The sequence below is a fragment of the Anguilla anguilla genome, chromosome 12, assembly GCF_013347855.1.
Source record: "Anguilla anguilla isolate fAngAng1 chromosome 12, fAngAng1.pri, whole genome shotgun sequence".
Lineage (NCBI taxonomy): Eukaryota > Metazoa > Chordata > Actinopteri > Anguilliformes > Anguillidae > Anguilla > Anguilla anguilla.
The window spans coordinates 34,553,250-34,578,108 of record NC_049212.1 but is presented as its reverse complement, the minus strand read 5'-3'; the positions used below and the strand labels follow the sequence as shown (position 1 = coordinate 34,578,108).

The 24,859-nt window shown below is 43.5% G+C and overlaps 2 protein-coding genes across 3 annotated transcripts; one reads left to right on the top strand and one right to left on the bottom strand.

Moving 5' to 3' along the window:
- Window positions 1-4,102: 4,102 nt before the first annotated feature.
- LOC118209148 (transcription regulator protein BACH1-like) lies at window positions 4,103-11,514 on the bottom strand. Its single transcript, XM_035384307.1, has 6 exons — window positions 10,923-11,514; window positions 9,436-9,691; window positions 6,609-7,847; window positions 5,168-5,374; window positions 4,322-4,660; window positions 4,103-4,210 (listed from the first exon to the last, which is right to left on the bottom strand). Exons 2-6 carry the CDS (start codon window positions 9,673-9,675, stop codon window positions 4,103-4,105), a joined length of 2,133 nt encoding a protein of 710 aa, XP_035240198.1. The 5' UTR covers window positions 9,676-9,691; window positions 10,923-11,514.
- A 5,111-nt stretch (window positions 11,515-16,625) lies between these two features.
- On the top strand, window positions 16,626-24,642 carry LOC118209764 (T-complex protein 1 subunit theta). Of its 2 annotated transcripts, none has more exons than XM_035385380.1 (15): window positions 16,626-16,782; window positions 18,008-18,098; window positions 18,221-18,300; window positions 18,394-18,543; window positions 18,940-19,120; window positions 19,356-19,417; window positions 19,504-19,641; window positions 19,942-20,120; window positions 20,782-20,848; window positions 20,983-21,070; window positions 21,806-21,921; window positions 22,144-22,215; window positions 22,824-22,988; window positions 23,399-23,518; window positions 23,670-23,777. In XM_035385380.1, exons 1-15 carry the CDS (start codon window positions 16,723-16,725, stop codon window positions 23,775-23,777), a joined length of 1,677 nt encoding a protein of 558 aa, XP_035241271.1. In that variant the 5' UTR covers window positions 16,626-16,722. The 2 variants fall into 2 exon arrangements, with proteins under 2 accessions (XP_035241271.1, XP_035241272.1); XM_035385381.1 differs by lacking the exon at window positions 23,670-23,777 and adding an exon at window positions 24,381-24,642 and having other exon boundaries at window positions 16,726-16,782.
- Window positions 24,643-24,859: the final 217 nt, after the last annotated feature.

Sequence of the window (24,859 nt, the reverse complement as noted above, 5' to 3'; positions counted from 1 at the left end):
CACAGCCTACCAATGTTTTCCTTCACTATACATGTTAACCGTGGCTTGTTGGTAATAAGCGTTAGCAACTTCTTATTCACTTATCCTGTTAAAAGCAGTGTAGTGTGTAGTATTTTTGGAAAGAGTGTACCTGCTTAGAATCTATAGCAGTATCTGCGAACTCACAAATAGCCTAGTGATACAGGTCTGCACAGTCGTCATGAAAACAGGGTAGCCTATGTTGGAGAGACATTTTAGCATACGAAAACATAGTGAACATTTGTATTTTTGCAGGCCTTGCAGTCTGAAAACCATAATTTTTTACTTACATCCAGGACAGGCATTGTTCATTGGCTACTCTGAATTGAGTTACGAGGAAGGGACCTTGGATCTCGCCACACTATGGGGCAATATTTCTACACTGCAGATTTACCACTTAATTTAGTGTCTGCAAATTAAGTAGTGCTTGGAAGTAAACAAGTTAGAATCTCCCTTGGTAGTACTTGCATCCACTGTAGCGCTTACATATTTCACATGGCAACCAGAGCCTGCCAAGTTTATTTTCTCTTTAATGGGGGCTATTATAGCAGAGGCAGCAGCAGGCCTGAACACTAAATTGTTCAGTCTTAACCAAACTTGAACAGTTTATTAGAGTCTGAAGGGCATAAATATGTACTTAATCAGATTAGATTTTACACTGACCATTTTACTGGGAGGTTGCTGCTGTTGCATGGTTGACAGGTACTCACCACAACTTAAGTGCTTTAACAAAAACTGTGCAGGGTGGGTCATATTATGGCAACCTCTCACAGGTACACTACACAAGTTTGTTGGATAAAACTGCCCAACCAAATTCATTAACATGAGCACACCTCTGCAAATTCTCTTAAATCATTGTTTTTGCTACTATTTGACATCGGCATGTCTGTAGTTTCTATGACATATTATTTGGGCCTGAATAAAACAAACAAACCATGATTAATAATTTATAAGTAGCCTATTATAGCTATTCTGTCTCCTTCACAGTCCTAGGTTCATGATAGGTGTCATGACATTCATCGGGACAGTACCGGTGCTCTGCTGCCCTCGTCTGGCCAAGTTGGGGAAATTATTCAGTCCTTCTGCTCTTTGCTGCGTAAGCACATATCCTCAAATGAACTTGCATTTGAACTTGCGTAAGTACACACCCCTCTTCCCGGAAATAGTTAGTGTCAATACCACCTAATTAAAAAAAAAACACTTTATATTTAAAAAAACACGTTTAATAATTTTGATTATTTTTGTTATATATATATTTTAAAAAAAGAATACTGCTGATTTTCCCTGCTAAGGCGCAAGATGCCTTTACACATAAAGAAGGAAAAAAAAAGAAAAAAAAACAAACAATACAGTGGTGTGAAAATTTCATTCTGATGAAAGTACAATCGTTATGAGCAAACAGAAGTGCCACACCCGTTTATACAGGCCTGGGAGCTTCAGAGAAATAACTCAGAAAAAGCCTTTTCTTCTCTTTAAAAACCCTGTGCAATCACAATCAGCATTTTTAATAGGTTAAAATTTATTTAAAAACACTATGATATTAAGTCTATTTTATTTAGATTTCAAATGAGTTTAATCCTGAAAGCAAATGGTTCTTGTCCTGTGCACCATCGGAAGACATGGCATTGACATTGAGACCATTGTGTAATTAACATAGTATCTACATTTTAATCTGATTGGCAGTCACACCGCACATTGAAGTGAACCTGAAGTAAAAATTCATAAGGAACACACACCATGTGCTGCATCTGCACTGCCCCTGTTTTAGAAATGGTAGTTTACATTTTTTTTAAATGTAAATTTAGCATTTATACATTTGTTAAAAGCAACCATGTACATTTATATCCTGGCTTTAATTGCAAGAAAACATTTTTAAAAATAAAATAAAATTGCACAAATCTTTAAAGATACTCTGTTTAGAGAAGAGAGCAGCTGAATAACATACAGTATGGTAGCAGACACTGGCTGACATGTTCAATGGCAATTCAACAGTACTCCACATTTGACCATTAACGTGTGTGAAAACACACTTTTGAAAGATTATGAAAGTCCACACTGCAGCATAGGCAACAGTCCTATTTAGCTGCAGATAAATATTTCTGACCAATGAAAGTGGCATAATTCAGAAACTAGATAAGTAAACTGCACACTTAGATGTGTGGAGTGCAGAATGGAAATACGCATGTTAAAAGTGTGTACATTAGTGAATATGCTCAAGAGAATATGCTTCCCTGACAACAGGAAGCTACACTTGTTAACGCCACCTTGCAGGTTTGAATCATTGATGTGCCACTGCAGCTGTACCCTTGAGCAAGGTACTTAACCTGAATCGCTGAATAAATATGCAGCATAAACAGACTGCCAGTAAAACATACACCACGAAGAGTTGGGGGTGGGGGGGCACATAATTTGGTGCATGAATACTGGGGACGTTAAATATTGTAACATATTGCAATTTGTCATCTTAGAAATCGTATATACTTATGAAGTGGTAGAGACATACAACCCATACACCGAACAGCATAGATGAATTCAAATTTGGAAGACCTGAAATGAACATTAAAATATCCTTCTTTAAAATAAATGCCCCTCAAAAATTAGGGCTGAGATCACAATCTGAAGCCTTTGACATGCCATGCTTATGCGTGTACCAGTTATCTGAAAAATGTTGTTCCCAGAAACCCACTTACAGAAAGTGACTGAAAATCTTTGTAATGTTAATGTCAGCACACCGCTTATACAAGCCTGCTACCTCTTTTTATAATTTCATAATTCCTGATATACCGTATGACCACGTACGTTCATATCACACGTATTGTTCATGCATATACTTTATGTACATTCTCCGTTTGCAACTCTTCCTTGAACAGTTTACTAGGCGCCCCTATGACAAGACTGAACATGGCAGTGAACCTACAGAAGCAGACCTGTGTCTGACACTGGATTTAAGAAACGGCTGGTAGGGTGAACCTAAGACAATCAGGGTTAGTGATTATGCGTCTGTATTGCAATGTGTTGAGGTTTAATGGAAAATAAGGAACCACCAGGTCAGTGATCAGAGGGAACTCGATGACCAAAAAATTCCTTAAGAGAGAATATGTCCGATACACCAACCAGATGGTCACCATCTGAGCTTCCTTTCCTCTTTTGTACTTCCTTATTCATAACAGGAAGTTGCAGTGTGGTCTGAAAGAGTGGCTATGACAGCTGTTGTATTCTGCCTTCAATCGCACCCATTTATAAAAATAAACAAACCAACAAATAAGAACTATTTTATGTTTGGCAGTAGCCCAAACATACCTTTCCATTTTAAGAATGAGCTGACCATCTGGTATGTATAGACAATCTGTGGTATTATTCTAATTTTGTTTTAAAAATGCTATTAGAAATACTACTTGTATGTAGTAGGGGAACCATGTATATGTGTGTATCTAGGAGATACGTGGAAAAAAACTAATTTTAGTTACAGTACCTTGTGTTAACTGGCAATAAAGTGATCTTAATGCACAATATTTGTCTTATTTGGGGAATAATCTGTGAATAGACAGTGCAGATTACTATGTGTGGACTGTTATGAACACACTGATCCTTGTCTTCTGGTGACACACATCTTCCTCCTGCTGAAGTATGTGTTGGATGATTTGCATATCAGGCAGTGTATTTTAGATATAGAGGGAGACGGTGAGTTCTTGACATGCTGAATACTCAGGTATGAGAGCGTCACTGTGAAGAGGCGGTACTTTTGGCATCAGAAAATCTGCCAGCAAACCCAGTGACGTTGTGTGTGCCTTTCTGAATTTCAAAAAACAAGGTTCACCACTCCAGTGTACTATATGAAAGGGTATTTTCGGTAATGCCATGTATAATTCCATAATCATTCTGCGATTATATGAGAGTGATTAAAATGTAAAGTCTCCTGCACCCAAAATATGCATACAGGTAACACAAGAGTGGACGAAGGTCATTTTCTACGTCAGACTCGTGATCATACTGTGCGGCGCATGGACGCACATCGGTGAAACGCACCGCCTCGCGCGATCAGGGGCGAGGGTTTGCAATCGCGCAGACCCGTCGCACGTCTTGGTCACTTGTTCAGAAAGAAGGGGAGGGGCGGGGAGGACGGTGACGCTTCGCTGGCGGGACACTGGCCACTCGCATCCAGGCAGATGTCAGTGATGGGGGCGGGGCTGTTCTGGTCTGGGGCGGGGCATTCGGCGGTCCCGAGGAGGGGAGGCGGAGGGGGCGGGGGCGGGGCTGGTGCGGAGGGGTGGGGAGGCTGGGGGGTGGTCTGGGTCTCGTCTGCGGAGGCGGAGGCGGAGGCGGAGGGGGAGGGGGAGGGGTCCCCTGAGGGGGAGGGGTCCCCTGAGGGACTGGTGTCTGCAGAGACGGCGGCGGGGGCGGGATCCTGGTCCTGGAGGGTGAGGCTGAAGCTGAGGCTGAGGGCGGAGGAGGGGGAGGAGCTCATGAGGACGGAGGCGGGGCAGTCGGGGGAGGAGTACTGGGCCAGGAACTCCAGCTGGTCGGGAGAGAGCGTGGCCTCGCTGCACACCTTGTGGCAGAGCTCCGACAGGCTCTGCAGCGTCTCCACCTTACGCCTCTTCAGCTGGGCCTGCTCCTGCGTCAGCTTCTCCCTCTCGCTTCTCTGGAGGTCAGAGACACACACATGCATGCATACGCACACACACATACACACATTCACATACGCACACAGGCACCCATGCGCACACACACCAACACAAAGTGTAAGGTCAGTAGTGTTTCACGACTCAAAAGGATGGCACAGTGGTTGATGCAAGTTCGATCAAAAAAGGTTTTCCTCATTCATTCTGGGGATTCTGCTGAACTTCGCAAACTGTGCTGACAAAGATACTACATTCGTAGATGATGACAAATGCTGGTTAAACCCAGGCAGATTTGTTCATCTCTAACTCTGTCAACCATCTGATGACACAGCAGTGGGTGGCGAGGTTAGAGTCAACTCCATTTTAAGTCAGCCAATTCATGACATGACCCGATATTCAATTCATTTCAAAAACAGCAATATTGTCCCATAAGGACTTTATGACTAAAACTGAATCTGAATTCATTCCCTTGGCTGACTGCACTGAAAGGGAGCGGCTGCAGTGGCGGATGGCGGTCAGACGCTCACCAGCTTGTGGATCTCCCCCTCCAGGCCCACGATGCACTCCAGCTTCCTCTTGCGGCAGCGCTGGGCGGCCACGCGGTTCTTACTGCGCCGCCGCACGTCGTGCACGAAGTCCAGCTGCTCCCGCGTCAGACTCTGCAGCCGCAGCAGGTGCTGGAAGTCGTTCCGGCTCAGAGACGAGATCTTCTCCACCGGGAAGGGCAGCTGCATCTGCGCAGGCAGAACCGAAGGGTTAGCACCCCCCCTGAGCCTGCAGAATGCCTGACTGCCCGTCCATGCACCTCTCTCTCCTGTAACACACCCTCTCTTGGCTGTAACACACCCTCTCTCTCCTGTAACTCGCCCTCTCTCAGCAAAGGGAGAGAGAGCTTTCATCTTATCTTGTTTGCTCATGGTGCTGCAAAATCGTGTAGGCGAATTATGCCAAATCGCGTAGATAACCAGGCGCACCGCTGTCATGGTGATGCCAATGCTGCCATGCACTTTTGTTGTTGGCAATCACACAGTTTTTGCACAGCTACCGTGTTTCTGCAGGGTAAACTTCACTTTTTTTTTTCCCAGTGTAGCACTGTGCTGTACAATGTCACACTCGGTCAAGGACAACACTCTTTCCTGTAAAGCCAGGACCAATCATCAGGCTCTTTCCTTCATGGACACACCTGCCGGTCACTTAAAGGGTTGCCTAATTCGAGTCAGAGAACGAAATGCCATTTGCCACGTTGTAGATGATTAACAATGAGTAAACTCTGACAAACCATTCTACTGTTTGGTAAGAGTGTGGGAAGGAGTTCCATGCAATAGAAAGACTGCCCCTAGAAGCCTGGTGAAGGCCTGTGTGAGATTTTAATGAATATGTTTTTTATGATGAGAGCGACAAAAACAAAAGGATTTAGCTATTTTTTTCTTGGGGAAGAAATTGCGTAAAGGAATACAATAAAAATGATATATAAACTGTTTTTTTATTTATTTTTTTTAAAACACTGTACCAAGGGTGCATATTAAAAATAAGGTGTATTTGATTTCCATCCTGATTAACCCCACACCAACATTTTTACTTGTAAAAATTGGCAAAATAGACAGATTTATGGTTTGAAAGGGTAATTTTCAGGGCACAGGGCACTTAAGATTCTGTTCAACGTGTTTCAAAGTTCAAAGTATCAACTGTTTTAAAGCATAAAAAGTTGACTCAAAAGTTGAACATGTTAAGAAATATTTTCAGAAATGTTTAACGCAATTCAGTTAGACACTGTTCCATATTTTAATTTGAACCTCTACTTTCAAATTCTGATAATTGGAAATTTCCACCTAGAAAAGTTATTCAGTTAGGTAAGACAATGTCTCCGAAGAAGGTAAACAAGCATCAGATCATAAGAAATTTGCGCTAATATGGTTGAGTATTTCTTAAAGTAGCTATTATAACCTAAATACTGATTAAGCCACCCACCTCTCGTGCTCTCTCGCTGTTGTAGGACTCGCTGTCCCCCTCCGAGTCAGAGTCCGAGTTGTCCCCCGAATTAACGGAGGAGATGCAGGGGCTCTTCTCCGGCTGGGCGCCCCCCTCAAACTCGGGGAGCTGCACCTCCTCTCCCAGGTCACGCAGGAAGGGGCAGTCCCCGGTGCTGGCCGTGAGGTCCAGGTGTTTCAGCCAGTGGAAGTCGGCGGCCTTCCCCAGGGCCGATTGGCCTTCGGGGTCCAGGGGGAGCGGGGCGGCCTGCGAGGGGGAGGGATCGGGCCAGAAGCCCTTGGCCAGGTGCTCGGCCACCTCCCTTTCCACACTGCTCCGGTCCCCCCCGCCCTCATCGACCAGCCCGGAGAGGGCAGAATCTGTCGGGTCAAAGCTCACTGTCCCGTCGATTCCACCACACCCCAAAACCTCGTCCCCCTCCAGTGCCACCGTGGCATCCGCAAGACCCACCGGACAGCAGTCGGGGGCGACCGAGGAGGGGCCCGCAGGTGGACCGCTACTTAAATCCGGGCTAGCCAAAAAGCCGAGGGCGGTAGAGCTCTCGGGTGTGCAGGGGAGACAGCCGGCCAATGGGACGGCCTCATTCTCGGGCACGCCGCCCGTTTCTGGCTGGTTTGCGCCACACAAGTCCGCGGCTCCGTTGTCTTCATCGCCGGCGCACGGCGAGCAGGGAGAAGCGCACAGCTCGCCGGACGGGCCCGGAGGGGCAGCCGCCGCCTGTGGGCCGCAGTCCTCCAAACAGCACCGGTCCTTCCCACAAGCCATCTGGAACTTGCGGTACTTCGGACAAAGCTGAGAGTAGTCCGTTTCCGCGTGCTCCTCTGGGCAGCCGGGGCCGTGGGCCTCGGGCGATTCCGATACAGGCGCGGAACTCTGGGACGGCGTCCCGTCGCCCCCGTTTGCCCCGACGGCGCTCGGCGGGTCGGCGTCGGCGCGCTCCTCTTCCCGTTCCTCCTCGTCAGCACCACTGCGGCAGTTCGCCTTGCAGGATCTCCGCTGGCAGCACTTGGCCTTGCAGCACACCTTCCTCCGGATTCTGGCCACGTTTTTGCCATGGTCGACGAACTTTGGGATGAGGAAGTCGAAGCAGGCTTTGTCCAAATTTTGGAACCCCAAAATTTCCGCGCAGTTGTGGATCTCCACTATGTTTTCTTTGGTGAAGAGCAGTTTTGCAGTGTAGGCAAACTGGAGCAGTGGTTCAAACCCGTCCACTGTCACCTGGAAACAGAAAACTAGCCATTACAAATGTCCTACTGTTACAGGGACAAGCAAACAGACTTATCTTTTACTTATCGTATGTTCAGACTTGTTGTTTTGAACCAACGTAAGGTTCTAGTGCTGGTATATTTCAGTCACTTCAGTAAGCGTACTGTGAATACTACCTGCTTTCAATATGCTTATTGCTTTTTATGCAATTGTACAGAGTAACAAGTTTTCACAGAATAATCAGGACATTAAAATAAACTGTGACCCAGACAAACCATGAAGGACAGGTTGAGCGTTTTATGAGAAGAAAAATAATAAATCCATTTTCGGTATATGCCAAATATCTGTAAATCAGCCTAACAAGGGCCACTGGACCAGTTGTCTCGTTCCCCAACGTACTTCATAGCAAACTCTTATCACGTGTGTCGGAAAACAGTGCGGGTGTGGCAGGAAGAGTAGCTTAAAAACCTCTGGGTGAGTGTTTAATACATCACTGCTCAGTCTGAAGCTATGAGCTGAAGCAAAGGCCTATGAGCCATATGCTTTTCTCTCTTGCTGGACCATTTAAGACATACCAAGCTCACATACCAAACGCACATTTGAAGGAAAACATGACTCATGAAAATGGAAAGCCTGTTCCTGGCAAATAAATCAGCTGACAGTGGTTCTGGAGGAGTACAGCAACTGTTGCAATACTCCTCCACATTATTGCAACTGGATCATCCTTGGATCCCTAGATTACATTTTCAAACCCTCAAAATACTTCAAAAACATTTCCAAGCAGATCATTTCAATTTCCAATCATCGTTATTTTTACATTTACATTAGACATTTAGCAAATGTTCTTATTCAGAGGGACTTGCACGTTCGTTGCTGCGAACGTCATGACGCAACACACAGGCGTTCCTGTCATTAAGGGACAAAGGTCGTGACCTCGACCAGAGCACGAGGAAGAAGCAGCGGAGGAGAGCTAAAGAACCTGGGTGAGTTGTGGCGGCTGTTTCAAAATAGACAGTTATGTCGGCGGATTAATGATTTGGCGTTGAAGCCCACCTTATAAACTATGCATTTTACAACTATGAAGGGATTAGTTATATCCACTCCGCTGCGTAATTTAACAACCATTTTATGTGGATGCCGGAGCAGCTGGTTATGATAAAACCTCTGGAATAACCTCTGCGCTTTCCCTTAGAACAACTAACTTCCGAATTAAAATGAAGGGAATTCGGGGAAATTCCCGACCAGTGGAAGTGGAAGACGGGTGACGTGGGCTTTCTTTCCAACAGCTGGGGTGAGCTCACCCATTTCCAGTTAGAACTGTGGAAGTTGCCTCGGACATATTTCGCCGTACACGTACACTTGTTAACATTTTCGCAAGAGACAATTATGGCAGACATCTTTGGGGTCTAAAGGAAGGGTCTTATGTTAACATTAACATTGTTAAGAGTCTTGTGCATAGTCTATACACAATAACAATCTATGGTACACTCCAAACAGTACAACACATTCTATATTCCGTCAAACGCATAGATAGTCCAAAAAGTGCAATTCCGAACAAACCATCACATTTCCGTTCCACTGACATGCTCTTTGACTTTACCTCTTCGGGAAGCGTTATGACCAGGCCGTGTCCGGCATGGCCGCTCACTCGGCTGTGAAAATAGTCGCTGCATGCTGCCAGAACAGATCGGTGGGCGCGGTAGCTCTTGTTTTCCACCACAACGGTCACATCGCACAGGATCTCCTTCCGTCTCTGTTCGTCCAGACAGCTGAGAACGTGCACGCAGTGCACCGAGGACTGGAAGGTGAACACCGATGTCCGCGGGATCTCCAAATTCATGGCTTGGGGGTATCAACTGTACAGAGCAAACATGACAACAAGCTGGACGCATGGTTTGCTTTGCGGATAAGTTGTATATGAGACAGGGTTTCCATATTTAGGCTATTGAGTGAACCTAGTGGGAAAATTTAATTATCTTCCACAATTTTAATATAGGCCTAAGCCATAGAATGTTTTAAATTAGTGTGCGTTAAATTTCATGCAAGTAGGCTACGTACCTGTCTTGTGCCAGTCATTCGAAACCTAAATCCAAATTATCCGTTGCTTGAATTAGGGCTTAATGTACAGTAAGAAATCATGTACCGTATATGAATGTCTGACAGTGGTTCGGTTCGCGGTTTTATTCGTATCTAGTTGCCATTTTAGTTATACTATTATCAATTCCATTGCCTTTATCAGAGGGCAAATGCGAGACCAAACTCTGTACAGCCTGTGTGTGTATGGGTTACACAATTACAGTTTAGTTAGTTGCGATTTTGAGTCAGAGAGATACGGTTAAGTAATTCCCTGACCTGCTGACTCACTGTTATTCAGAGGATGTGCAAGCATTTCCCAAAGTTTTCATTCCAGTAGATCGCCAACTTTGAAAACGGCACTTCGATAATCGAACCAAATTCGCTAAGGTTGTGTCCTACGTGAAGTTGCAGTTGTCAAATGTGTAGAGAGCTTTCGGTAAGATTGATTTAATGTCGCTTTGAAGCGAACACACTGGTGAAAACACGTAAACATCTTTCTAGCTATTATAGATGGTTACATTGTTTCTAGCCAGCTAACCTTACTTGGTCAGTCATACTGTAAAGGTTTTTTTTGGCGTAAAAGCGCACGATGGCCAACATTCATTGGCATACCAACCTGCAGCAGCCAACTGTTTCTGTAACCTTATACCATGTCGGCACACTTAAGTTTCGCTGCGCTAACATTAACGATAAACGATTTGGGGTAAAGCTCTGCGCCACCGGCTGGACTGCAAGCAACGTGTTTACAAGCGAACAAAGAAAATCAAGTAGTGATACTTATGTACAGAGTGCATGGCGCTTTAAGTTAGTGTGAAACTACGCTCAGAAAATTCTCGAAAATGCCCCCTCCAAGTTCGACAAATTCAAAGTCCCAGCAAACTAATTTTGCTAAGTTGGCTAATAACAGTTGCCTGGTCGTAAATACGTAGCGAGTAGCTAGCTGGCCAGATCGGAAAGGATTAGACGTCTTTTCATGCTTCAAAACCAGAGCAAACAGTGCGCCCCACGAACCTGTCATTTCACTTCAAGGAGAGTAAAATCCGATTGCTGGGCGACGACTCTTCAGTCAACGTAGACATTGTTCTGTGCGAAGCCACAACCCTTCGAGAGCAATATAAGGCACGGGTTAATGGCAAGCTTTCTTTTTCGACTGGAATCATGTGACAAACTCGCCTACAACCCTAGCGGCCGCTGTTACTGCTGTAAGTAACATTAGCCGGCCTTTGGCCAACTACGTTACCGACTTCCGGTTTTTAGATGGAAAACATTTTATTCCTGTTTACGCGCCTTAGTTCACCCCGTTGATACGTGAATGCCCTATGGTTAAGCGCTTAGATGGTGGGACTCGGAAATGATTAGCGATACTCGCTGGCTTTTCTGTAGGCTAATATTGACTGGCGCATCCGCCTAACGTCAAGTCTACATTGTCCTGGGAAAACCTTTAATTTGACGCTCTGCCGTAGCCTACCTCAGTCGACAGTAGGCTATAATTTGGAAAACTTGTGAATTAGGACACGTGGCACTACACTTTTATACGACCCCTTTCTAAATACGACTCGCTGTAGCTTTAATGTGACTTTCCGTCCATAGACGATGACTAATTGATAGCCTGCAGTTTTCTCTCTGACCTGTCGCGCTTTAGTTTAAGAACATGTGGACAAATATTCGCAATCAATAAACGAACATCATGGGGATTGCATTCCGCGCATGTAGCTACACATTTATTCCCTGCTTGTCTTTGATAAACACGCATTTTAAAGGTCAAAGGTAGGGCAGCCAACATTTAATGTGCTGTCGCTTATTCTCTGACAGACCCCGGTTGTAGTGGGTCTGACGGAACAGTCTCCCCTCAGACTCTACACATTTGCAGCCTCTGCACGCGTAACTGGCCTTCTGAAATGTCATTATTCCCAACACACGTCTCCAGAAAGCCTTCATCTCGTGCCCACGCTTCTGGAAATCTCTCTCTCTCTCTCTCTCTCTCTCTCTCTCTCTCTCTCTCTCTCTCTCTGTCTGTGTGAGAAATACTCCCTAGAATCAACGCTAAAGTCAAGCCCCGCATTTTAAAAGCACATGCATTTTAATAAATCTAAGTTTATCAAACTGCCATTGCTATTCCTGTTGTGTCCCTTTTATGCATTGATGTTTTCATAATGTGTATTTATCGCTTCATACAACATTGTTAAAGCATTTATTGTAGGAAACACTTAAACTCACGCATGCATAGTAATGTTTTTTGTGGAAAATAAGCTGTATTTATATAATAAGCTATATTTTCTACAAATGTCACATTAATGGTAATTCTAGGCATGCTTGTATTTCTTTTGGGAATAGTGATTTGAATTGGGCTATTTGTTTCATGCTCAGTACACATAGGGAGTGAAATCTGAAATATTTGTCTTTGTTGATAACATCAGGCATTCTTAGTCTCCCCATTTGACCAATTGTATCACTGGTTGTTGACAAAAATGTATTGTACTTTCATTACATTTGAGATGGAAATGATGGCAAAACTGAATAAGAATGAACTTGCTCATGCTTGCTTTACATATATTATGCATATTTCCTATGGGATAGTCAAAATGGATTGCAAAAAACAAAATTCTGGCAACATGGTTTCAAAATAGTAAAATAACTGTAAAACCATGCATTTAGATACACTTAAGACATTCACTGTAAGTTTATGTATAAGTATAATGAAAATCCACATTTGGCTAGTTTTCTTAAGCCTTTTTTGTGCCAGATTTCAGGGTAAAATCAGTGTCGCAATATTCATGACTTCCTGTAAGAGTTTAAGTCGGCTGGGTGTTTTTCATAAATAAAATGGATGTACTCTTTGAATCCTGAGCTCTACTTTTCATCCAGGTGCTGGTAAGTCCTCAGCGGTTTCTCAGGTAAAAATGTACTTGTACTCTAAAATGAAGACTGGCTGATTTGAAAGTATGCCTTATCAATGTGTGTCCCAACATTTCACCCGCTCTACAATTTTATTCAGAATGAAATGAACAGGCATCTCCTACCAGTATTTGTGCCTTTTGTTATTAGATGGTTCCAACTGCTGACTAGTGGGAAATGTTAAATGTGATTTTCTTGTCAAGTAAGCGAACAGAATTGACCAGAGGACTGTTTGAGAGTGGTTTCTCTTGTGGGAGGAGTTTGAAACTGTCAACAGGTACTTAAAGGGAAAATGATCATTTGATTATCACGTGGGGAACCTGTTCTGCATGTACGGTTGTTTTTTGTGAATGTAGGGTCACTCTTACTTATTGTAATAAATCATTAACTTGACTGTTCCCAACAATTACTGATTTGAGCTATGAGCACCACAGCTCTGTAGTGCAAAAATTCACTCCTTGCACCTACCACAACAAAGTGAAACTGTTCATGTCAGTTTCTGATTTTAGTCTCTGTATTTGTCTCCAGAAAGGCACTTCATGTGTGAGTTTTTTTTTTTTAAGTTCATTAAGATGAACCAAAAAAATTTTCAATGGAGAGGACCTAAAACAAGCACTAAACCGTGCAGACCCACAGCGCACCTGTACAAAGGTGTCATGAGTAAAACTTGGCTAACTATATAACTAGCTAGCTATGGCATGTCCTCACCTCTGTAACGGTATTTGTTGTCCTCCTTGTGTCCATACATCTGTATCGGTGGTACGTGCTAAGTAGATTAACTAAAGCAGGCGAAACGCTAACATGTTAGGGTTAGCTAAAGTAACGTTAGGCGATAAAGCTGTGCTTAAAAATCTTGTGCCGTTCAAAGTGGTGATTTTGGGAGATGTACCTGCGCATGCGTCCTACTAAACGAAGCACCACCTGCGCATGCGTCCCACCAAATGTCCCTCTCAGGTCGTCCGTGAGTGAGTGAGTGACCACAATTTGCCATGCACAGCCCATGGAGGCAGTTCCTGCGTGCCATGGAAAAATATATAGGTCCAACAAATTGAAATAAAACTTTTTGGATTTTCCAATGAAACTGGAATGAAACTTTTTTCAGTGTGGACGATAAGGTCTGTATTCAAATGGAGAGAATTCATAATTTTACATGCTTTTTAATTTCTACTTGGTGCAGGTCAGAGCCATTCCATAGGAAATGGACTAGGCTGGTGAGCCTGTTCCTCAGAATCCCTTATTTTTTAATCTACATATTTGTAAAGACTGAAGCTGGTACAGATACACTGTATGTATGTGTAAATATATAATTTGTGGAAATTGATTCATCATCCTTTCATAACTACTCCATGTCAAAATGATAAAGTTTTGTGTCTACAGTACTGTAATACAGTATTTGGCCACCAGGTGGTTCTGTTCTGGTTCAGTTCTGCCCTGTTTAAAAATACTTTTTTCATTAAATAAATGAAATATTAAAAAAAAAATGTTTTGTGTTCACTCAGGTTCCTTTTGTCTAATTTTACATTTGGTCTAAAGATCTGAATCGATTCAGTGTGAAAAATATGCAATAACAGAAGAAATCAGAATGGAGGCAAGTACTTTTCACGGCACTATGAAATTTTTGGGGAATGCAACAGAACCTTAATGTGCAAGATTGTACTTTCTATGGCTATTCACCCCCTTGCCTGTGTCCGAAGCGTGTATTGCATCAAGTTATGGGAACACTCCAACAATGAAGAATCTTTCTGAAACAAAAATAGACATTCTCTCATTTCCTCAAATGTAGTGCGTTAATGTCCAGCCACGTGATTGGATATACGGGGAAACAGTTTAACTGCTCAGACTAAATTCATATTTATCTACCACCTGCCTGAAAAGTGTCTTTGTCAGGTCTCATGGAACAATTCATTCTTCATACAGACCCTGCTTCTCAATGCTATGATTCAGCTATTTGAATTAACTGGTCCATTTCCATCATATTTAATAGTTTGCAAAATATGTATTATGGAAATATGGTCTATGCTTATGGCCTCACTCTAAAATTACTTTGATTTCAAATCCTACATTTCTAGGGGAGAAAGTTTCACGTCTGATTATTCACATATTTAGACTAAAAATCTGCCTTTTTGTATGGTATTTTATAATGCAGTGACCAATGCTTCTGTATGTCTGATACATTCATAAATTTCTCACTAAAACATGTAGAATTCTACACCTTGAGATATGTACAAATTTGTCAAAACTTTAAAAATTGTGCTCTGTAGTCATCTCTAAACACTAACCATGCACCATAACGATGCAATTCTTTTTAATTTTTAGAGTTAGGATTTTTTTTTGTGGTTAGTCATGCCTCTATTTATACAATATGATGTGAAATCCCCTTCTCGTTTCGGTCAGACAACAGTTTTGGGAAATGCACCAGAGATTAAGTATTGAGATTGCATCATATCAGGACAAAGTGGCCCAATGGCCGTCTGCTGTAATTAAATGAACTTAAACCATTGACTATCAGATTCCAGTGGACACAAAAATCGTGACTCTAGTCTGAAGTTAAAATCTTGGCCCTTGGTCAGAAAAGTACATTTGACTTGGGCAGGCAGATCACGCCCCATGTAATTTTGAAGGTCTTTCTGCTTGATGTACGACTGGAAAGTAGAAAAAAAAATCTTTATTCTCAGACTGCCTTCCTCATTTCTCATGCCAAATCTGTCATGCAATATTGATGACACAGTACTACTAATACTAGGAATTGTGCTGGCACAAGTACAGCTGTTGATGGACACTGATTGAAAGATGCTGGAACTGGAAACTCAATAGTCAATGAAATGAGGAACAATCTGCATGCGTAATTGCGAACGTGCCATGAGAAGTCGATTGTGCAAGGCTTGGGATGTTTCACAACATCAACCTACCTTGATTCCCCCCCAACATATTGTAGGCTTTTGCTACAGTGAAAAGAAGCGAGGCCCTCATAGTAGTGCCATCTGGTGGTCAAGAAGGAACATCACATGCTAAATATATCACCTGCAGCAACCGTTCGTTTTTGCCTGGACAGAGGGAATTTTCTTTCCTTTTTTTCTCCAAATAGATTTTTTTAAAGTACATTTTCAAATATGTTCCTTAGCTTTTCATACATTTTATGAGACAGGAAAAGATGCACATTACACGGAAATTGCTTGTAAAATGCGATATATAAATACATTTTGATAGATTTTTGATAGATCGAACTGTCGTCTGCATTATATTCTTTCATCGTTTCACGGAAAGTGAGGGGGAACTACACTCGTCTCCTCCATTTAACTACCCTACCACTACACTACCTTGTTAGTTCAATACTAGACATGATACAGGTAATAGGTGGTACTGAGTGTCGTGGCCCTGGAGTGCCATTGCATCACTGGTTTTTGTTACACCTGACTTTGATCATAAGAGTTTTAAATATTAATAACCCAATATTAGGAGTATAAGCATTTACATACCATTCATTGTGAAACGCTGAGTACCATAAGGGAGCATGGTCACCGGTGTATATTAAACCTTATAAAAGTGGTTTGGATGAAGCAAAAACCAGGGCACTCCAGAACTACGGTTGCCCATCTCTGCTGTATCGGATGCAGTTCAGGGAGAATATACTCCATTGAGATACCATTCTCCGTGTTTTTTCCCCGTTAAACTAGCTTTATATTAATCAGGAATGTACATATGACCAGCGAAAGTTCAGGACAGATGTGATAAAGTCATCTGCGAGCGACCATTCTGGAAGTAGTAGCTCATCGCTGCTTCGACCATCAATATATGAGGTCTGTCGTTACTGGCCTACTACGTAACTCGATGAATCCAAGCCACGCCCAAACAGGCACACAAACGCCGGGTCTTTTCAGAAGAAGACCGGGACCGGTATCACTCAATTCCACAGAAAATGGCTCTTCACGTACCTAAAGCTCCGGGTTTTGCTCAAATGCTAAAGGATGGTGCCAAGGTGGGATAAACGATATTTTAGATTACATTAAGTTCTCCTAAAGATAGGTCTGGTGTGTGTCGCGATGTAAAGGGAACACGTGGTCGGCTTCTGTCATGTAGTAGCATTAGCTTAGCCAGCTAAATCGCTTCTAGAACAATCAAACAATAGTTATTACTGTAGCCGATATCACTGTTCTGTCAATTAGACATCTGTCGCATCTGTTTTGAACAATAACTATATATTTTCTTGCATGAGATTTTGATCCGGTGGGAATTGTCTTTTGTATTTGTGTACTGGTCTTGCTAGCTAACTTGCTTGCTCATCTTTAGCTATCGATGCTATACTTAGCAACGGATAAACGTGTAGTACGTCCGGGAGTCGAGCAACATTTTAAAACGGCTTTATTCCTTAAATAGTCTAACTACGTCATTCGTGTTTGTTTATTGTCTGTCATATTGCCCTATTTATGAAGTAAAGCCAGCCAGTTAACGTGCTAGTCATTCATACACCAATTGTTTAACCAGCTAGGTACTCCAGCATTGTTGATCATTGTCATTGTTATCATGGTAACGTCCCTAAACTAGCTAGCATATCGATGGCTCGGTAGTCGTACATAGCCACGGGACAAACCAATGAAATTGGGGCAGTTTGCAGAAAGGTATAGTTAAAGCCCACACGATATTACCCTCCACTCCTGCAGCCTATTATTTAGGTTTTTATACTTACAGTCGCACGCGACATAGAAATCCCAGGGCGTAGACATGCACCTGTCAATCTCATCTTGACTTGCTGCTGAACGAAGTACTACTGTGATAACCCAATGCTAGCTAAGGTTAGCGGGTTGCAATAAGATAGCCAGCAAGTTTAGCCGAAGGGACGGCTATCCACAAAATGGGATGGTGTTAGTTGAAGAAACGTAGAGCATCAGTCATTAGTGTTGATTCTTATCCAGAGATCTAATGAGCAACTTGTGAGTGAATAAATGGTTTTCATTATTTGTTCAGAGTGTGTAGACTTGTACATTCTTTCTGTTTTATAAAGAATTTTTGATTATAAATTAAAGTAATAAATAATTATCTGTTATGCAAACCAGAAAGTAGTAGTAGTAGTATATATATATATATTTTGTAATGGACTGGACTATAGTGCATCACAGGGCACTAATGGTTTGGCATGCTTGTTAGACCAAATGGAATTTAACCCAATAGCACATTATTCACTAAATGGATCTGCTTTATTTCAGCACTATTCAGGTTTGGAGGAGGCTGTCTTCCGAAACATCCGAGCATGCAAAGAGCTGGCCGAGACTACACGAACTGCGTATGGACCCAACGGTAGGTGCTGCAGCCCTGCGTATGCTGTTACTTCCTTCATGTAACACTGGCAAAGCGTAGCGTATTGTTTCACTGTATGTGCTTATGGATGCTTGGTTTTAGCATTATATATTTTGATACAGGTATGAACAAAATGGTGATCAACCACCTGGAGAAGCTCTTTGTCACCAACGATGCGGCCACCATTTTGCGAGAACTTGAGGTAAGCTGTGCCGCGCAGGCTAGGCCTTTAAAGTGCGCCTTTACAAACGTGTGGGTTTTCCAGTGCTGGCGGCTGAACGCGTGTCTGCCTCAGGTCCAGCACCCCGCGGCCAAGATGGTCGTGATGGCTTCCCACATGCAAGAGCAGGAGGTGGGCGACGGGACCAACTTCGTCCTGGTGTTTGCCGGGGCCCTGTTGGCGCAGGCCGAGGAGCTTCTGAGAATGGGCTTGTCTGTGTCAGAGGTGAGTGGCAGCCTTGTCCATCCATTATCCATTATCCATCCATTATCCATTCTCAATTATCCATCCATTATCCATCCATTATCCTTTTAAAAGGTGGACCAGGCCAAGAAAGCTGCAAGAAGGTGGCAATAAACAATGGAAATATAGTAATGCGGTGACAAATGTGCATTTTTTTAAAAAGAGGTTCTGATGAAGACCGAATTGGTTGAACCGTTAACCATTCTCATAGTTAAATAAATACAATTATTCGTTTTTTTGAGGATTAAGCGAGTGTGAGTCTTTTTTTGATTTTATGAGGAAAAGATCCACCGCCTTCCCCTTTTTTTGAACAGTGTTTTTCCCCATAACCGGATTTGATCAATCGTGCAACTTATCATATATTTTTTTGTGTTCTAGGTGATCGAAGGGTACGAGATGGCGTGCAGGAAGGCCCTGGAGATCCTTCCGGAATGCGTCTGCTCCTCCGCCAAGGACCTGCGGGACGTGGACGAGGCCACAGCCTTGATCCGCACGGCCGTCATGAGCAAGCAGCACGGCCACGAGGACTTCCTGGCTCGCCTCATCGCTCAGGCCTGTGGTCAGTGTCGCCATGGCAACACATCACAAGCATGAAAAACGCAAACCGGGATAACTTCAAATCAAAGTACTTCGTGTAAAGAGTGTTTTATTACGTGCAAAAAAAAAAATACTGCACCAATGCTTTGTATCAAGTGTGTGACCGTCAACATTAATACAGTTTATAACAGGTGTAATTGTTTTTGTTCTGTACTGTACTTATTTGATAATTTTTATTTATTTTACATTTTTTGCAGTCTCCATTTTTCCCGAGTCCGGAAATTTCAACGTGGACAATGTACGAATCTGCAAGATTTTGGTAAGTGCCTTGAGCTTTAAAACTGATTTAGCACTTTGTTTTGTCGCTTTGTGTACCAGTAGCCTAATGGCGTTCTGTTTTTTCAGGGCTGTGGGCTGATGTCGTCTTCAGTGTTACATGGCATGGTTTTCAAAAAGGAAACCGAAGGGGACATCACGTCAGTCAAAGATGCAAAGATAGCAGTGTTCTCCTGCCCATTCGACTGCATGGTTACAGAGACCAAGGTGAGCCCATGCATATCTCATTATAATAAATGGGTGCTTCCATACAGTTTGATACTTTTAATTTGTTTGTCAGATTAAAATTATTAATCTCTTGGTGGTGAGCTATTTGCACATCATCGTCATGCTGAAGGTGGATTTTGATGCAGTTCCATTAGAAGAGCTGCAGTTAATTAGATTTGTTCAGCAGTGTTTTACTGTAACATTCAACATATAACATTCAAAATTCGGATGCCGTTACCAGCTGAGAGAACTGGAAGGGGGTCTCCACGGTGATGTGATGTCACTCTTCCCCCCCCCCAGGGAACGGTGTTGATAAAGAACGCCGAGGAGCTGCTGAGCTTCAGCAAGGGCGAGGAGGACATGATGGAGGCGCAGGTGAAGGCCGTCGCGGAGTCCGGCGCCAACGTGGTGGTGACGGGCGGCAAGGTGGCGGACATGGCGCTGCACTACGCCAACAAGTACCAGCTCATGGTGGTCCGGTGAGATGCCCCCTGATGCCACGCTGCGTCTACGCCACGTCACATTACGCCGCGATGCGACCGTTAGCATACGCTTCTGTCCACAGAGACTTACAGTGGAGAAAATCCGTGTTAAGCCCTATTCGCACGGGACTAGCATTACCTGGGGACCTCATGTGATTTAGAAATGACCCCCCCCCCCCCCCCCACGTCGGTGTTTCGTGCGGCGCATTCGCACAGGATAAGCGAAGTCTGTATTTTACTCGAATTTACTGACATTATCCCCCCCGGATATGATTGAAAATGTCAAGGATCTGCTCTGCGTAGCAGTAAAATACGACCCCAAATCACCGAGATGCCCATTCGCACGGGACTAATATTATCACATTACCTCTGTGTTTGGCGAAATATGGTAGGTCATTTGCGGTGGAATTTTTACTTTACAAATTACGGACATGGCAGATTCGCACGGGATTAAGATCACAGACGACCTCCGCAATTATTACAAGTTTCTAGAGGCCCCCAGGTAATACTAGGCCTGTGCGAATAGTCTCAGAATGCAAGTGCAGTTTCACCAGGAAAGCACAGAGGGTCCATTTACATAACCGTATTGCTTCTGTACCAGGGTTGACTTCACACTAATCTGTGTGTAAAAACATCATTTTCCCCCCTTCTCTGTCAGGCTTAATTCCAAATGGGATTTAAGAAGATTGTGTAAGACACTAGGAGCTGTTGCACTTCCCAGACTGGTAAGTCTCAGAGTAAATACAGAATCCCTCCGCTACAGTAACTGAAACGGATCCTAGTATTTGGCGGTATGTCGGTATACAGTACAACTGGAGCTGTGATTTGACTAAGAATTCTGCTGTTCCCCCCCCCACAGACAGCCCCCACCCCTGACGAAATGGGTCGCTGTGACAACGTCTACCTCAGTGAAGTTGGCGAAACCCAAGTGGTTGTCTTTAAACATGGTAAGGCTTCATTTCCTACAGGATCACTGATGTGAGGTTAGGGGTTGGGCTATATGATGTTGTAGTAGAATTACAGCAGTATGATTTCAGCTGTCATTTGCCATATCACATCAGTTATGATTGTCTTTACAACTATGCTACTCCACGTGTGATTTACCACTATGACATGCGTTGAACATCTTGATTTGCTGCAATGGTATTTTTTCACCAATGGTGATGGATTCCTTTATTATATTTAGGTAGAACTGCAGTAGAACAGCTTAGTATTCTCCTCATTAGGATTCACTGCAATGAATTGGTTTGTGACAATATGATAACTATATAATAAATCTCCTGAAAAAAAACCATGGTAACCATGGTTTCAAGGTATAAGTGAGCAACATAAATGCACTACCATAAATGTATAGAACTGATCGATGTTAAGGTGTATATCCACTCACTTTTTAAATCTCATGCCCCAGTGTCTTTTCAAAATTTCAAGAAACTGAGAAACCAATGTCAAATGTATACCAGCAAGAAAAAGCCTTTTTAAGCACGATATCATGATTACTTTACTTATTAAGTGTATTAACACAAACTATTGTGATGTGCATTGTGTACTTCCCAAACTTGTGAAAAAATTGAGACGCGATTTATTTTTTGAGCATGTCACCCACCCCTAACTGAGGTAGTGCGTAAGTTGCGTAGATCTGCCAGCACACTGGCATGCCAGTACCACAGTGTTCTCATCTACAGACAAAGAGGACGGTGCCATCTCCACGCTGGTCATTCGCGGGTCCACGGGAAACATGATGGACGACATCGAGCGGGCGGTCGACGACGGCGTCAACACGTTCAAGGTCCTCGTCCGGGTGAGTGAGACTGAAGCCAGCAACGGCACTGTTCTGGCACTTTCCACACAGGGACACAGTGAAATGTGTGCACTTTCAGGCACGTACACATGAATTCATGAAGAAGGCCAAGATGAAATGAGCGTTCAGTGTTAGTCAACGGCTCATTCAGTTATTTGTCCAGTTAAAAAAAAAAATTTTTGTGCCTGATAAGAGTCCCCCCTCCCCCTCTCCCCCCTGTAGGACAAGCGTCTGCTTCCAGGTGCTGGGGCCACTGAGATCGAACTGGCAAAGCAGATCATGTCTTATGGCGAGGTAAGCGCACCTCTTTAGTCCAGAAGCCTAGAAGGAGTAAATCTCCTCATTGTGGTGGAAACTGTTTACTGGTGCATTGGGAAGCCATCATCTGTCTGACAGTGTACTGAGCGTGGATGATGCGTACTGTGCGTGGATGATGCGTACTGTGCGTGGATGATGCGTACTGTGCGTGGATGATGCGTACTGAGCGTGGATGATGCGTACTGTGCGTGGATGATGCGTACTGTGCGTGGATGATGCGTACTGTGTGCTGAATTAGCGGAATTACCACAGTTGAGTTTCAAAAGCAATACACTGATTGCGTTTGGTGCAATGCAGAATATGGAAGGATTTTGACGAGATAGGGATAAAAATGGGTATTAAATTAAGAGAATGTGAGTAATAATTAAGATTTAAAAAAAATAAATAAAAAATTTTTTTACTGAAAGGTACAAGATAAACTAGAGCCTAGAACATACATGTATGTATAGCCATATAAGAGTAGTGTGGTTTATTCTTTGTGTCTATTAACTATGGAACCACCCCGCAGTTTCTGATTGGATAACGTGGTGCTCTGGTGATGTTCATAAGGAGGCCCGGCGCACTCATGGTGCTGTCCGTTGCAGGCGTGTCCAGGTCTGGAGCAGTACGCCATTAAGAAGTTCGCGGATGCTTTCGAGGCGGTGCCCCGCGCGCTGGCCCAGAACGCCGGGGTGAAGGGGAACGAGCTCATCTCCAAACTCTACGCCGTTCATCATGAGGGGAACAAGAACATGGGCTTTGACATAGAGGTGGGCAGATGGTGGGCTGGGTGTTGTGGGCAGTTGACATGCGTGTGGATTCTCCGTAAAGATTGAAAATCTGGATTTACGAACTGGACTTTAATGTGTTCATGGCTATGGATAATTACATAGTGAGTATTGTACCTTATCTGACCTGTGTTTTGTAATTGTTCCAATGACCTTCGGTATGCACTTATTGTACGCTTTGGGTAAAAGCGTTTGCCAAATATATGCAATTTAAAAGGGTTGTATGTATTTCAAAAAGGAAAAAACGTCTTTTAATCTGCTTTGCCATGCATCGGGGGACATAAGTAAACATATGAATTGAAGGTACCTGTCAACTGGATTTCCCCATTTTGGTGGCTTCCTTTTTTGCTCTGCGTTTATATCTCGATTGCCGATTGGCTGTTTTCCTACAGGGCGAGGGCGCGGCTTTGAAAGACATGCTGGAGGCCGGCATCCTGGACCCCTACTTGGTGAAACACTGGGGCATCAAGCTGGCCACCAACGCTGCGGTCACCGTGCTCCGCGTCGACCAGGTCAGACGCATTCATTTTCTCTCTCTGCCACTAGTCATTTCACAAAATGGCTGACGTGTACGTGTTTTAAACGAGCCCTTTTAAAATGTATGTGCGTTGAGTATACGAGTGTAAAATGTGTAAAAGGCTGTCGTTCTGTGTGATGCGTTAGATCATTATGGCTAAGCCGGCGGGTGGACCCAAGGCTCCCAAACAGCAGGGCCACTGGGACAAAGACAGCTGGGAGGACGAGCCCGATAGCTTTGACGCACATTATTAATTAGAACCGAAAAAGGTGGAGTTTTGGGCCATTGGAGCTCCAAAACCTGCACGCATTTCCTCACATCAGTGTGTTGTGTGACAGAAACAAGCTTTTTTAAATGAAAAACTAACGTGGCCAAGGCTAGAAAACATAGAATTTTCTATTTATTTACTTACTTCACCAAAAAAAGTTTTCCTCACAAGCATGCTTAACCGCACTTGTTGCATTACTCAAATTCTGGAGTAGTCTATCTCAGAGGCGTTGATATGTTAAAACCAAAAATAAAGTTCAGAGGTCTTTTTGTGTTACTGCACATAAATCTGTCCAAGCTGAGACAAGTGTGAAAATGCATGGTGTGTCTGCATGTTTTGTAGTAGAAATGTTCCAGAAGTAAGACTACTACCCCATCGTGAGACCAGTTTTATTTCTTTTTTAAACTTCTGAGAATTCAACAGCCACCCTGGTAACTGGGCTGAAGAACCGAGGGGTTTGAGGTGCAGCGTAAAACTTAATGAAGGCAAAGTTAAATAGATTCATTTGGATGTCCAGCAGGTGGAGCTGTAGGCCACATTGTCAACTGTCAAGTGATTCTCTTTCCCCCCCCCCCGCCTGTCCTATCAGATCATTATGGCTAAACCAGCTGGGGGACCAAAAGCCCCCCAGGGGAAGAAGGACTGGGATGAGGACGACTGACTTGGCACCCCCGGGGCACATCCCCAAACTCCCACCACCCCCCTCCAAGACCAGCACACTCCCGCTGGCTGTTTCCATGGTTATTTAATGTTCATCTTTTCCTGGTGTATTTTTGTTTTACGATAGCTATGCCTTTCAGTACCACTGTTCATTTTTGTTTTGCAAATAAAAAATGCACTTCAGAAGCCGAGATTGATTTTACTTGATTCAGTTGTACCTCGGAAATCAAGAAAACTTGATTTCTGACAGCGCAATATTGACAGTATGGGTCGTAATGCGGGACGAAGTAAATGCTCTTTGACGTGCATTTTGAACTTTTAAAGATAGTAAAGCTGTACTGCTGCAACTCGTGATAGTGGATCCTGGGAGAGCAACCCTGAAGGAAAGAAACTTATCTCCAGAATCAC

Coding starts and splice junctions, on each gene's coding strand:
- LOC118209148 (XM_035384307.1), bottom strand. CDS start 9,675: ATGAATTTGGAGATCCCGCGGACATCGGTGTTCACCTTCCAGTCCTCG. Junction 7,848..9,435: donor TCATAACGCTTCCCGAAGAG/GTAAAGTCAAAG, acceptor TTCTGTTTCCAG/GTGACAGTGGACGGGTTTGA. Junction 4,661..5,167: donor AGGGGGAGATCCACAAGCTG/GTGAGCGTCTGA, acceptor TCTGACCTCCAG/AGAAGCGAGAGGGAGAAGCT.
- LOC118209764 (XM_035385380.1), top strand. CDS start 16,723: ATGGCTCTTCACGTACCTAAAGCTCCGGGTTTTGCTCAAATGCTAAAG. Junction 16,783..18,007: donor TGCTAAAGGATGGTGCCAAG/GTGGGATAAACG, acceptor GCTTTATTTCAG/CACTATTCAGGTTTGGAGGA. Junction 19,418..19,503: donor TACGAATCTGCAAGATTTTG/GTAAGTGCCTTG, acceptor CTGTTTTTTCAG/GGCTGTGGGCTGATGTCGTC.